At 44.2% G+C, this 15,540-nt stretch overlaps 1 protein-coding gene across 2 annotated transcripts in view; it reads left to right on the top strand.

The window, feature by feature from the left end:
• htr4 (5-hydroxytryptamine receptor 4) overlaps positions 1–15,540 on the top strand; it is a 359,571-nt gene that overhangs the window by 114,270 nt on the left and 229,761 nt on the right. For both annotated transcript variants that reach the window (XM_072512139.1, XM_072512138.1), the window contains exons 5-6: positions 8,276–8,476; positions 13,959–14,112. In XM_072512139.1, the coding sequence (XP_072368240.1) occupies positions 8,276–8,476; positions 13,959–14,112 (355 nt within the window). The remainder of the gene's footprint in view (positions 1–8,275; positions 8,477–13,958; positions 14,113–15,540) is intronic.

Raw genomic sequence — 15,540 nt, 5'->3', positions numbered from 1 at the left:
TGGGTGCTCTGGTGCACAGATGAGCCAACACAGTTGTATGTGGTACAACTCTATTTTATTTTAACTCTTGTATACAGTTTGTTCTGGATACTCTGCACGTGCTGTCTCCCTGAGTGTGTCGTGTAGCAGGTCTGTCCTTGTCCTTGTCTCCAGCCAATACTGACCACACGGTGTCGTGTTTGTGCTTTTATATCTTTCTGTGATTGGTTGTGGTGTTGTGTGTTCTGATTTGTCTGTTGGTGTGTCTATCATGATGTGTGTGTTTGAATATCATGACAGGGCCTTGCTCAAAATTGCAGTAAAATGGAACCTCCGCCCGCCAGCCAGCCCTTCCAAAGGTTGAAGACACCAAATTCAGTAAACAGAGACTTTTGTACGACTGGAGCTCACAAAGGTTCATCAGTTGTGGTTAACCTGCCCCAAGTCAATCTGCCCACCTATGGTAAAGGAAGCATTGTCCTCGGGAGGAACAAATGGGCCAAATTAACATTTTTTTTCAAATTCTTATATTGTAGCCACTCAAAGTAGAAAATGTTTCAGGCATTTGCAAGTCTTCGCTGGTGCTTAGGCTGGATCTTAACTGGCATGAGTTTGGCTGATAATTTTGAATTGCATAAAATCTGAAGTTCCCTTGAAAGATTGGGAACTCCCACAATAGACCCTTTGATATGGAACAACAGACAGATGTGCTCCTGGACGCTGAGTGAAATTTCCAGTTGAAATATTGCGGAATACTAGTGGAATCAAGGTCCAAACCACATTCCAACCTATGCCCTCGCAACAAACCCTCAGTCTCTTACATCTTCTCCAGTTTTGAAATGTTAGGTGTTTTACAGAGATATAGGACAAACTATAATCTAATTGATTGGGATGGGGTCTCACCTGCTGGCCCATGAACCTCTTTTCGGGGAAGTGCGCTGAATTAAGTGCAAATCAGGTATTTAACTGGACAGCGTTAGGCCTTCCTCAGGATCAAGAACCCTGGGATTGGGAGTCCCGCCCACTGAGATCTCCAAGATGCTGCTGTCAGCTCTTCATTGCTAGACAGCGCCACTGGTGAGGCAGTGGCTGATACCGATAATGCATGCACTTGAGGCCCAGGAGAACCGCAGGACCAAGATCACAGGTGAGTGATGGCAGGATGGGGATCGAGGATGGGGATCATGGAAGACACAGTCTCAATTGATGGCAGGGCAGAAAGTATCTACCCTCCCCTCTCTTGCCTAATTAAATGTCGCCACTACAAAACCCGCTATGGGGGAAGGCATTAGGTTCCTTCCATCGAATCATACTGGCATCTGAAGAGGCCTCTCAGCCCATTCAGCCCCTGCTAGTTCTCTGTGGAGCAATCCAATCAGTACCATTCGCCCTTTCTATCCTCATGCCCATACACATTTATTTCACTCAAGTACTCATCCATTTTTGTTTTTAAATCAATGATCATCACCACCCTGCTAGACTATAAGTTCCAGGCAATTACCATTTACTGTGTAATATAAATTCTTCCTCGCATCCTCCATGCATTTCTTGCCCAAAGCCTTAAATCTGTGTTCCTCTTCTTTGTACCATCAGCTAATGGGAACAGCTTTTCATGTATATCTTGTTTAAACCCGTTATTATTTTGTTCAACTCCAGCAATCTTCCTTCAATCCCCTTTGCTTCAAGGAGAACAGCCCCAGCTTCTCCCACCTAACCTTGCAGTCAATGTCATTCTGTGAAAGCTCTTTTTGCACCTCTCAAGGACCTTTGCATTCTTCCTAAGCATAGTGACCAGAACTGGATGCAATACTCAAGCTGGATCCTAACCAGAGATTTTTAAGGTCCAGTATAAATTCCTTGATTCTGCATTAAATATTTCTAATTGTGAAGCCATGACTTGCTAATTACTCCCTCAATATGTCCTGGCACCTTTAAAGATCTCTGCACATGAGCCGTCATGTCACTTTGACACTGCACACTCTTTAGAACTGTATCATAATGTCTATATCACCTTTCTCTATCTCTTTTGCTAAACTTCATCACCCCACACTTCTCTATATTAAATTCCACCCTGTCTGCCCATTCTTTTAGACTTTCTATGTCCTGTTGCAGTCGATTGACATCATCCTCACTGTTTGCTGTACCTTCAAGTTTGGTCTCATGAGCAACTTTTGAAATGTTATTCTGCATTCCAAAATCCAACTCATTTACATGTGTCTAAAACGCAGTGGTGCCAGCACTGACCACTGGGGTACACCACTTAAGACCTTCCACCAGTCAGAAAAACAATCATTTATTCAAATGTTTCCAAGCTGCCATTGGTCCACTTATTGGATGGGCCGCATGCGAACCATCCTTTAGTGTGGTATTTCACCAAAGGCTTTCTTAAAAGCTCCACAGACAATGGGCTTGACACAAGCAAAACATTTTTAAAGAGGCGATTCTCTGACCGCGTTGCTCTTGAGCGAGAGTATAAGGCAGCTGGAGAATTCCAGGTGAAATCTCCATGGGCCTCCCGGCAGCCTCCGCGCCATGCGGGATTCACCCAAGTGCCACAAGGCGTTGGATTTGGAACTCAGCTCAAAAGGGGCAGGATCGAACAACGCTTGTTTCCAGAAACAGGGGTTTCTTTTCTGCTGGGGGTTCTGTGAGGGGTGTGTCCCTTTTGTCAAGGGAGACCCCGTCGGCGCTCCCTTTAGCAAGGAGATCGCTGTGGGGGGTGTGGTTCATTTAGTTAGGGGATCTCTGTGGGTTTCCTTCAGTTAGGGGGTCCTTTTGCAGGGTTCCTTCAGTTAGGGGGTCTTGGTGGGGGGGGTCTCCCTATTCATGGGGTCCCTGGGGGATCTCCCTATTCATGGGATCCCTGGGGGATCTCCCTATTCAGGGGGTCCCTGGGGGAGGGTCTCCTTAGTTAGAAGGTCCCGGGGGGGGGGGGGGGGGCAGGGTCGGTTATCTTCATACTTTAGGCAAGAAGGGGCACCCAAGCAATCCCGGGGTGGGGGGAGGGGGGGTGCGGGGGGGTGCGGGGGGGGGGGGGGGGCTGCTTTGTGGTGCAGCGGGATTGGACGGCTGCGGGTCTTCGCTATCGGACTGCCCGCTTGGAATGACAGCCCAATAGTGGGATTTCCTCAGGAATCCCGCATATTCCACGCCATGCAAAAATGTGCATGGCAATGTATACGGAATGGCTTCCTGATTTGCGCTCTTCGCCGGGCAGCATACGTGGATTTCCTTGACAGCAAAATTTGTGCAGCACTTGGACCGATTCAACAACTATTAAGAGGCTAGCACTGGCGCTACATGGAACACAATCGATTCCAATGAGAAACGATGCCGGATTCGCCAGATACGCGATTGACACTCAGGGGGCTGACACGCAGCAGCCACATATACATACTCCACACACACTCATCCCAGCCAACAAGATGGCACTGGAGAGTGCCCATCCCGCTGATGGGTTAGCTGGGGCCAGAGGGTACCTGGGGAGGAGGGGCGGTTGTTGGGATGATACCGATATGACCCATGGCCATAAGTTCACAGCGTGCTGTCAGCTGTAGCGCAGCTGCATGGCAACTTTGCGGGCCGCGGCAATGGTGCTCCATGCCCATCCACCCCAACCCCACAGTCCATCTGCAGGCCACCTCATGCTCCCCCTCCAGCAGAAGACCTCCGGCCAGCTGCACAACTGTCAGCTAATTATGGTGATGTTGGACACTTTTCATACCCCCCTCGCTCTCCCTCAGCAGCCACAGCGCTGGTTTCCCGAATTTTAAAAGCATAAGTGAACCTCACCATCAGGAATTCGGCCCATTAGAGGTGGAGAATCGCCGCTGTCGAGGCGACAGAGAATTGCAATTTGGCATGAAACCGACACCGACCACGATTTTGGCGTCGATTCTCCGCCCAATTGCGTTTCCCGATTACAGCGTTGGTCAGAGGAAAATCCCACCCATAGTCTCCCAAATGGAGAATCTCGCCCATTATCTTTAAAGTTTCAACTTTCTCCTGCATGTGACTCACTCTCTCAGAGCAGTCCGATTTACCTTCTGTTCCATTCCCAGAGTTTCTATCCTTTTTAAGGTCTTTAAGTTCTAATAATTTCCAAACATTCATGCATATGTCACCCAAATGCCTGTCAGACACTTCACTGTTCCCAGGTTTCTGTTCCAGGCACGACTTCCCATCTCGTTACTCTTAAAGTTGACAGTGAACTATGCATACTCCCTGTCTATAGACTGAGCACAGAATGAAAATTAAGTGGTTACAAGTAGAAACATTAGCACTAAATGTACAACACTAGCCATGAATTACACAAATGCCTGCTCATAAAACTTTCTATGAGTTTTACTCTTGATTGTGCTGTGATTAGAAAACCATCAATGCAGGGGTTTTAAGGTGTGTGTGAAAAGGACAAGCCATTATGTGTCCCCGTACCCAATCAGATTGAAGAATCATTATTTAGCCGTATGGTTGCGGTTATTCATGAAGGCCCTGCCTTCTCAATCTTGCCCCTCACCTGAGGTGTGGTGATCCTCAAGTTAAATTACCACCGGTCACCTCTTCTTCTTAAAAGGGGAAAGAAGCCTATGGTCATCTGGGACTATGGCAACTTTACTAAGCAGTGAGAAGCCTGAGCCAGGAAGTGCATGCTAGATGCAAAATCAAGTGTAGACTGCCAAACAAAGAAAAGATGGGGTTAACAGACTGAGAGGCAAGAGACTGAAAGAAAAAATAAGAATTAAATTTTAGCAATAATTAATATCTGAAGCAATGGGATTTCACACATGAAAATGTTAATTTTCAATGCCAGAGAGGGTGTTTGTCAGCAAAAAAAGATTTACTTGTTGCAAATTAACATATACTGAAATGGACAATCCCTAAATTTTATTGGTGAGTTTAATAGGCATTTATTGCATAAGTTTTGCAACTTTACGTCAAAACAGGTAATTCAATGCTGAGTCTCTCAGTAAGTAATTGTTCTGTGTTTCTTAAGGGAAATGCCATGAATAGCAGTAACATAATAATGCTTTATTACCAGAATATATTCTCTTGCAAATTCTTTATGCTCCAATTTTGTAAGAGAAAATGTGTATCGTAGAATTTACAGTGCAGAAGGAGGCAATTCGGCCCATCGAGTCAACACCGACCCTTGGAAAGAGCACCCTACATAAGCCCACGCCTCTACCCCATCCCAGAAACCCCATCTAACCTTTTTGGACACTAAGGACAATTTATCATGGTCAATCCACCTAATCTGCACGTCTTTGGACTGTGGGAGGAAACCGGAGCACCCGGCGGAAACCCACGCAGAATTGGTGAGAATGTGGGGACTCCGACAGACAGTATATATTTCATTAAAACTTTGAGAGACAAAAGTATCTAATACCATATTAATGTTCCATATGTGCAATAAGACATCTTCAAGTTACTTTTCATTGCATATTAGCAGCAGTCCATATCTGAACTGTTACACTTGGAACCCTTTACAATTCCGTGGTTCATACATAATTACCCAAATCCTTGCATTCATTTTGAAATCCAGAGGTTTACCATATGGAACACAGGGCTCTGTTTGAAAAGCAAAGATGAGGGAAGTATCAATTTAACAGTTTTTCTTTATAAATTAAAAATCTGTTAACAAGGAAAGATTTTATCATTTTGAAAATGAGAATGAACTTTGCAAGCAATAATAACATAAAACAGTGTATTATGACACTTGCAACTATGTTGCTTCAACATTTCTCAAATAGCTAATGAGACATTTAATTAAAATGAGCGGTGTCACATGCATAATTTGTGCAGCAAAGTAACATTTTTAAAAATGAGAATGTCTGACAAATATATAGCTAGCCCCCATAACAAAAACGTGTGCAGATTCTTAATGGGGGGAATGGGCCCCAAGTATGTAAAAGAGACAATACGTATGGCAACATGTAAATGAATGTCAATAGGTTTCTGGCAGCAGAAATTGCACAATTTGAAGAAAAGTACAAACGTAAAACTTGAATATAACTGTAGAATAACAGCAAAGGACACAAATTGACCAAAAGGAAATAGTAGGTGTTAGAAATTTATGTACAAATCACCATTCAAATGCATGGAAATGTTAGGATAAGAAAAATCTAGTGGGTAGAATTTGCGATGCTGTTAAAGAGATGCAGGGTCATGCAAATCAAATTGCACTTACCACAATGGGGGAGAAAATGTGCTGCAAAAAGAATTTCATTGGGCAAAATCAGCTGATTGAAAAACAAAACATCATTGCATGTTAAACAGGTGAGTCTCGTAGTAATGCTAAACATGGGTGAATATTCAATGTAGCAAACATTACACATTTTATTTGCATCTATTTTTTCATTTGTACCGTTGTACAGAAGAAAGCATATGTGCAGTTTAGTATTTAGTCTGCAGACATTCTGAAAGCATGTTTAAACTTTATTTAAAATGTTTTTGTGCTCATAAAACAGTATTATTCAGTGACAAATGCTACTGTCAGAAAACTATTGAACTTGAGTCTCACACATCATTAATATGGCTTTGGCGATAATTTATAAATAAATTGATATATGTACTGTGCACCTCCAACCCCCATTATGAATGTGATGTGATAGTCTTCAACTGTTTCCCTTATGTTATAAAGAAATGCATGCCATCTGTAAGCTGCTGAGAAGCCTCATGAGTCATCTGATGGAGAAATCACATTTTTTCTTCCTTCAAAACATTCTTTCCCGAACACTGTCAGCCGCACAGATAAGAAGTTGCCCTTTTGGTTAATGAAAGGGTGATCAAGTCCATTAATAGATATTGCAGAACTTATCTTCATGATTGGGATGCTTTGGCTCCTGATTATTCCCAGAAGAAGAGGAATGAAAGGGATAGAAATGGGAAAATTTGGAAGATTATGAGGAGGAAGCAGCCTGAGGACAGATATTTGAGCAATCTAATGAAGCTCCCCGGGAACAGGAAGCAAGGAGGGCGGGTCACTTGATTGTGTGGAAGGTAAAATGTCAGCTTCCAGCAGTGGGATGAAAGTTGGGAAGTGAGCTGGTGATGGATTAAAGGTGGATTTTGGTTCTTGATGGCAAACAATGGGAACGTATTTTTAATGCGTACTTATTAAACACTTGGTCACCAGATTAAATTGTGCTATCAGGATTAAGTCGGCAACAAACAAGAAACATTTGTCTTCAGATTGACAATTGGTTAAGAATGGCACACAGCAGGCAAGGTAGTCTTCGTGGTAGGCAAGGTAGTCTTTGTGGTGGATTAGGAGAGAGTAGGAGCTGCCTTTCTTGAGTGGGAAACTTTGTTGGAACAGGGAAGAGGAGGCTGACCTGTTGTATTGAGCTTGTTTGGCTGCTGTCTAGGGAGGTCGGGGTCTGGCATTCTGAGGGAAGGAGATTGTGTTGTGGTGGCACTGTGAAGGGTTAGGAGGACACAAAGAGGGAGCTAGATGACAGAAGGAACGTCAATCTCTGCCGAGGCAACTCGAGCGTGACATAGGGGAGGTCAAAGGTGGTCAGTGTTAAGGCGAGCAGAGCTGGGGATGACGGGGGCAGGCCGGTGGTGATGAGGGGCTTCGCGATGGTGGCTGGGGGCAGCTCTAGATCAACAGACAATTGATCAAGGGTAATGATTAGTGACTCAAGGGTCATAGTAGGTGGGGTTAGGGTGATGGAGGGAGTATCGAGGGTGATGGAGAGAAGGTCAAAATGACAGACAGAGTGTATGGTGATAGCTTGCCATTCGGGGATCCAAGTGTGGTAGGTGGGGAGGGAGTAACAGCAGATCAAGTTCAAAATCATCCTCTCAGACAGACAGAATGATGCTGCTGGCTTACAAGGAGTGGATACCAGTCCGGTTACTTTTGTATGTACATTTACATATGGTGTCTGGACCATCGACCACCGTGAAGTAATGATGGGGTCAGCAACGTCCTGCCTGCGCCATACAATTGGCTGTGCCCCTCGATTGTGCATTGATTGGTCACCTCATGATTACATGTGGCTAGCCGTCTTGCCCCCAAGCGGAAATCCCACTCATTCCCAGTACTGCCATTGGGACACCTGGTCTAAGACTGCCCTGTGATAGCGTGTCAATCCACTGTAAATACATAATGGGGTAGATTTGATATTATTATATATTGAGAGATTGTAATAAGTGTATAGATCTGTACCACTGCAACATTCAGTTTTATGTGAAAATTTTAAAAAAACAGTTTCACTTGGGACCTATTTTTACAATTTTCTCCGTGTTTTTTTTAATGCGTTTTTCTAAATATTCTGATTTATTATAGGAAAATCAAGACCAATTACTTTATTGTCTCTTTGGCATTTGCTGACTTACTTGTTTCAGTCATGGTAATGCCTTTTGGAGCTATTGAATTAATACAGCAAAACTGGATATATGGGGATAGATTTTGTCTCGTCCGAACTTCGTTAGATGTCCTGCTTACTACAGCATCTATTCTTCATCTGTGCTGCATTTCTTTAGATAGGTAGGTAAAATGATGTACTTTTCTCTGCTGTATCCGATTTAAAATGACACATGGCGACATGATAAGTATATATACAGCACAGTCTTTTTGATAAAACTAAATTCTACCAGAGGGCTAACCTTGTTACTGTGAAGCCTTGGAGCATAAAATGGTGTTTCTTACATTTGGTGACTATGGTCTACTATATTTTATATAAAAGATGATAATTTTCAAGCTTGGTAAATCAAAGTTGTTCTTATATGTCATTAATTTCAGGGATGTATTGATAAGAAATATCTTTGTCTCTCAAAATGCAAAGAAATAATAATTTAAAAAATACATTACCCTCAATTTAAATAATTCCTTTCTTTTTAAGTTCAATGAGATGTCCAATTGCTATTATGATGTGGAATGGACTGACTCAAAAAGGAGTGGAGCTGAATTCTGAGAATTGCCATTAATAATTTTTCAGGCAATTGTTCTCATTTTTGTTCTCAGGATGTGGACATGTGGGACAACGCCCATTCCTTGTAGTCTTGAGAAGATGGTAATAGGTTTTTTTCTCCCTGAAAAACTGCAACCATTGTACAGACTGTACTTTACGAGGGTTTTAAGTAGGGATTTCCAGGATTTTAACCCTGATTATGAGGAGATGCAAATATATTTTTCAAGTAAGGGTAGAGTGTGACTTGAAGGGGAACCTGGAATTGATACTGTTCTCTCAGTCTCTTATCATGTTGCTTTTGCCCTTTGTGGTGGTAGAGGTCACAAGCAGGGCCGAGGAGCGAAATCATGGGCCCTGGTACTTCTCTTGTTTCTGGGCCCTTTATCCCACCTGACCCACCCTCCCATTACCCTTTTTCCACACAGAATTGGGAACCATATTCAGTGGGGACAAATTGTTTCATATATGTTCAGCTAAACTTCACGGTTGTACTTTATTCCTCTGTTTAATAAAGCCCATCGAAAATTAAGGTCTCAGTTTGATATACTTTACAACCACAGATTTTTCAGACAATTCCACATGACTTGATTGTTCATATCATGAAACTAGCTCTGCTTCTTTGAAGCTTGTGCCACACAATATCAGGAGAGCAACATCCAGTGGACCTGAACCTTGAGCACTGCAAACAACAATCCTATGTACAAACGGGAATATCTTGAACGAACCCTGACATATTCTAATGGCACATGACCTGTGGTTTCACTTCCAAGTTAAAAAATCACATGCAATAATGTGCTATTTCTATCTACACAAGTGGTCTTTGTTAACAAAAAAAATACACTGTGCATTGAGTAATTAGTTTCTAATAATAAGGCTGGGATTTTCCAGTCCTGCCATGATGGGACCTGCTGCGAGGGTGACAGCTGGCCAGCCAAACGTCCATTCACTTTTGATGGGATTGGATCGGTTATGGGCGGGGCCCAGAAATTCCCAACCATAGTCAACGCTTCAGCTCCACAATCTGCACTAATTCTGAGAAAGGGTCACTGACTGTTGTATCTCTCTGAACAGATGCTGCTAGATGTGTTGAGCATTTCCAACACTCCCCATTTCTATTGGAGCAAATATAACTCCTTTTTTTAGGCCTCCAAAAAACCATCAAACTTCTTGTGAAACTGTTGTTCCCCTTCAGAAGAAACCCAGAAGCAGCTGCCCGAGACCCGGTTTGACACAGCGCTAAACGTGATTTTTAAAAAAAAGTTAAGGTATGAAAAGAACATAAACAACTTGCTGAGCATAAAAAATCAACGCAGTAACTTGATTTTTCAAAAATTAATAATTAATAAAAATGATATAAAAAAGTGTCAAGTCTCAGTCTCTCACCAAATGTCCATTCACTTTTGACGGGATTGGAAGGTCTCGGCTGTGAGCAGAGCTGGAAAGTCCCAACCACAGTCTCAGTCTCTCATGCCTACTCCATGATTTTGTGCCCACGTTCATCGAGAGCACAAACAGCAAACCAGGTGCAAAATCTCGTGAGACTCAAAAAAAAACCAGAATCACACCGGCGAGATCTCAGCTTTGCCGCACTCGACAATGGTCGTGAAGAGGCTGGTGAATCTCGCGAGAGGCGTCTCGTGACACTTGCCTGCCTCGTCATGCCTCGCAAGATCTAACAAGATCTCGCAAGGTTTTGCGAAATGGATCTCGCACATTGAGGACGGGACCCAGATTTGCATATTCAGGTGAGCACTTAATCTCACTTAATCTGTCGGATCTACCCAGCACTCGGGACGTAATGGCCTCGGGTACCTTTCAGCATTGGTTTCCACAAATGTAGACCAAGCATACTGCCACTTTGGGGGGTGGGGGGGGGGGAGGCAGGCATTCGGGGCTCTTGGTGGTGCTGCTCTGGGCAGAGTAGTACCCTGGCAGTACCATCCAGGTACCATCTTGGCAGCACCACCAGGCTGCCAGGCTGGGACTGCCCAGTTAGCATCATGCCCTTTCAAGGGATCAGGCTGAGGGATGCCCAGCCCTTATGAGGTGGGATGCGGGGAGCTCAATAACCCATTATTAGTGGGTTGGGGGAATCCAGAGGCCGCGGTGAGGAATCTAGAGATTGGGACGCCATTTAAAAATGGTGCACCGATCTCTTCCTGAAGGTCGCTCATGTATGAAACAGGACCATGTGTGACCTCGGTGGAGCATTCCTAACCGAGGCCCAGAAATGAAGCAGTGTCCCATTTAACAGTGGGATCATTCTCAACACTACCAGTGCCGGGAAACACCCGTTTAAACACAGCTCAACACAGCTCTCTGTTTCATTTCAGTTAAAATCGTGCCCCACATTTTCCAATTTTCCCTGCCACTCACCAATAACAGAATGAGATTCCCTCCCAGAAAGACCAGGACCCTCATTTCAATAAATGTTAACATAATTAGCGGACTTTGACCACATCACCCCCCACATTTGGAATTCCCACCTTGCCAACGTGATATTACATCAGCAAGGTTTAAAACTGCTTTTCAAAAATGGGAACCAGGCGCCGGGAAGCAGCCAGAGTGCCTGTGCCAGCAAAATGATAGAAGGGGTTATCAACAGTGCTATCAAATGGCACTTACGTAGCAACAGCCTATGCATTGTTGCTCAGTTTGGGTTCCGCCAGGGTAACTCAGCTCTTGACCTCATTACATCCTTGGTTCAAACCATCGATGCATCCCCACTATCAACATCCTGGCAGTTACCATTGACCAGAAACTGAACTGGACTAGTCATATTAATACTGTGGCTATCAGCGCATGGCAAAGTCTAGGCACCCTCAGCAATTAACTCACCTTCTGACTCTCCAAAGCCTGTCCACCATCTACAGGTCAGGAGTGTAATGGAATACTCTCCACTTGCCTGCATGAGTGCAGCTCCAACTACACTCCAGAAGCGCAACACCATCCAAGGCAAAGCAGCCTGCTTGATAGGCATCCCATCCACAAACATTCAATCCCTCCATCACTGATGAAAATTTGCAGTCGTATGTACTATCTACAAGATGCAGTGAAGGAAGTCACCAAGGCTCCTTAGGCAGCACCTTCTAAACCCACAACCACTACCATGTAGAGAAAAAAGACAGGGGATACCTGGAAAAACCACCACCTGGACATTCCCCTCCAAATTACTCACCATCCTGACTTGGAAATATATCGCCGCTCCTGGGTCAACATCCTGGCATTCCATCCCTAACAGCATAGTGGGTGTACCAACAGCTCAGGGACTCTAGCAGTTCAAGAGGCAACTCACCACCACCTTCTGAAGGGTAACTAGGGATCAGCAATAAATGTTGCCTGAGCCAACAAATCCTATATCCCATAAATGAATTTTTAAAATGGGTGGACTACATCACCCAGAATGTGTCCTGGCTGTCAGAAAATGGCCACCTGGCCTGAAGCTCTCGATCCATTAACCCTTTACATTACAGAACTTTGTCCTGGAGCAGAGCGCTCACCGTGAGTTATCTGCAAAATCTGGACATTTGAGAGACAGGATGGTGCTGCATGACCCCGTGCCTCCTGAAAGCATGAACTCTTGTGATTAGCACCATGTGCCATCTGCCTCTCCCAGGCCTGGTCAGGGCTTGGAGGGGAGATCAAAGTAAGCTTAGTGAGCTGCTGCCATGCATGTTGTGGATAATATATACAGCAGTCACAGATGGATGCAAGAGATTGCCCTTCGTGTTGGATCGGGTTACTGGGTTATGGGGATAGGGTGGAGGTGTGGGCTTGGGTAGGGTGCTCTTTCAAAGAGCCGGTGCAGACTCGATGGGCCGAATGACCTCCTTCTGCACTGTTAATTCTATAATGGGTTTTGTGTCTGGTGGCAGAGGCATTAATTTTTTTTAAATATTATTCTAGATGACATAGATGTTTCCCAAATCCATTTTTATGGTAAACTGAGTCATTAATATTTGGCTGACCTGCTGGTTTTAATGCACAAATGTAGACATTTGCAATTGTATTGACTCAAAGTGGAATATATAGGAAGGCCAGAACATTGCAAATTGTGTTCTTAACATCTAGATTTCAATTTCCACCGTTGAAAAGAGAATAAAAAAGTTCTGAGAGATTTTGTGATAACTACAAACATCCTATCTGATCAAGTCATTGCTCAACATAACTGTATTTCTTGTTCTTAACTGTAAAGAAAATAAAATTGACAGTTGAGTGTTTACACCCAGGCCATCCTCCAATTGAACCTATGCTGCCATTCAATGAGCACTACATAATTCCATATATCCACTTCTGCCCCTGTCTCTTAATACCTTAATGCCTTGGGCAGCACAGTGGTGCAGTGGTTAGCACAGCAGCCTCATGGCGCCGAGGTCCCAGGTTCGATCCTGGCTCTGGGTCACTGTCCGTGTGGAGTTTGCACATTCTCCCCGTGTTTGCATGGGTTTCACCCCCACAACCCAAAGATGTGCAGGGTAGGTGGATTGGCCATGCTAAATTGCCCCTTAATTGTAAAAAATGAATTGGGTACTCTAAATTTCAAAAACATATATATCTTTAATGCCTTAATAGTATCAATCTCAGTGGAAATAGTTTCTACCGACCGAAATGTTTTACTGAATATCATGAAAAATTTGAACAAAACATACCTTAACTTTATAAACTCCAGGGAATGCAATCTACCCTTGTAATTTGATCCTTGGAGGCCGGGTCTTATTCTGATAAATTTACACTGGCAGCAAAGCCAATTTATCCTTCCGAAGGTGTGATGCCCAGAACCTCTGACAGAACTCTAGGTGAGGGCTAACCAAGGTCTTGTGTTACTAAAGCATAATGTCTGCCTCCTCCTTTTCTAATTCTCTAGATATCAAGGCCAACATATTCCCCATCAGCCTTTTTGATTATTTTCTGTACCCATCTATGACGTTTTAATGATTTATATAGGCATTGCTGAAGAAGGAAGTTAAGGGATCTAAAGCAAGGACCATGGGGGGAGTGATTAATGTTTGAAGAATGGAAATTAATTATTTGAAAAACAGTATTTTTATGTTTTGCCAGGTACTATGCCATTTGTTGTCAACCTCTGGTTTATAGGAACAAAATGACACCCTTGTGCGTTACTTTAATGCTCGGGGGTTGTTGGATTATCCCATCATTCATTTCATTCCTACCTATCATGCAAGGCTGGAACATCATTGGAATACAGGAATTGGTAAGTGCTTTTCAATCTAATAAAATTAAAACATGATATGGAGATATGTTACATACCAATGTGTCACACATGGAAATGAGTAAATGCTATGAATATTTCTGTGCAATTGTTCCAAAGTCCTTGAATGTATTGTCATCTCCCAAATCTTTTTTTTGAATAAATTTAGAGTACCCAATTCCTTTTTTCCAATTAGGGGGCATTTAGCGTGGCCAATCCACCTACCGTGCACATCTTTGGGTTGTGGGGGTGAAACCCACGCAGACACGGGGAGAATGTGCAAACTCCACATGGACAGTGACCCAGGGCCGGGATTCAAACCCGGGTCCTCAGCGCCGCAGTCCCAGTGCTAACCACTGCACCACATGCCGCCCATCATCTCCCAAATCTTGACACACTTTTCCATTTTGAATTCTTCCAACTGGATTTCTGGGGCGTCATTCTCCGCCGGCGGGAGTCTCCGTTTTGCCGGCGCCCGGGGGTTTCCCGATGGCATGGGGCTGCCCCACAATGGGAAACCCCATTGACCGGCCGGTGTAACGGAGCATCCCGCCGGCGGGTCGGGGCAGAAATGTGGCGGGGCGGGATGGAGAATTTTGCTCCTGTTCTTGCAACAGTACTGACGTGGGACGCGATTGAACCACCGCATTGCACCCGGCGCAGATCAGGGCACGCCGGGTAAATAGAGAAAAGGCCAAAATCGAGATTCGCACCAGTATGCTATCTAATCGGCCCGATCCTGATGGCGAGTTCAGGTTCACGCCCAAATATGGCGAATATATTATTAACCCTCATTTGCATTTATTTCTATCTCATTAGCTCGATTGAAGTCAAATGTAGTGGCTTCCCAGGAATTAACTGGCGGGAAATCATGCGGGCGTCTTTTAGCACTCCTTTTTAAAACAGGAAGCTGGTGCAATGGTTGCTGAGGGCAACTGAGGAGCCGCTTCCATTTTCCAGCATGCAGCTCAAAGGCATTCAAGGGAATCCCTCAAGTAGGTTGGGATTGGTCGGGGGAAGGTTGGGGGGGGGGGGGCTTTCCTTCTGTAAGGTGTTCAAACAACTTTTAAATTTTCCGGATACCCATAACAGGTGCAACTGCAGCTTCTGTCTGCCTGTCCCACCAAACACGTCTAGGACAGTGCCCTGTTCCTGGTTCTATACAGAACGTCAATTTAACTCCCTTTTACTGTGAGCAGTCTCTAGCTTCACAGCTGAAGGTTGTTGCTAATGTGGAATTAGTCTTGTTAGTTGTGAGAGCCGCTTACTCTGCTGGTGGCTGCAGAAACCTGGAGGCTGTTGTTGCTGTTTCCTTCCTTTTCTGTATCTGGAAAGAAGGATAATGTTTTCTACGATACCTGGATCCTGGAACACTGGGTTTAGGGGGATGTATTAGTCCAGAAGGCAATCCAGTTTGAAGCAAGAAAACGC

Source organism: Scyliorhinus torazame, chromosome 7, assembly GCF_047496885.1.
Source record: "Scyliorhinus torazame isolate Kashiwa2021f chromosome 7, sScyTor2.1, whole genome shotgun sequence".
Lineage (NCBI taxonomy): Eukaryota > Metazoa > Chordata > Chondrichthyes > Carcharhiniformes > Scyliorhinidae > Scyliorhinus > Scyliorhinus torazame.
This window is presented reverse-complemented; position numbering and strand designations above follow the sequence as displayed.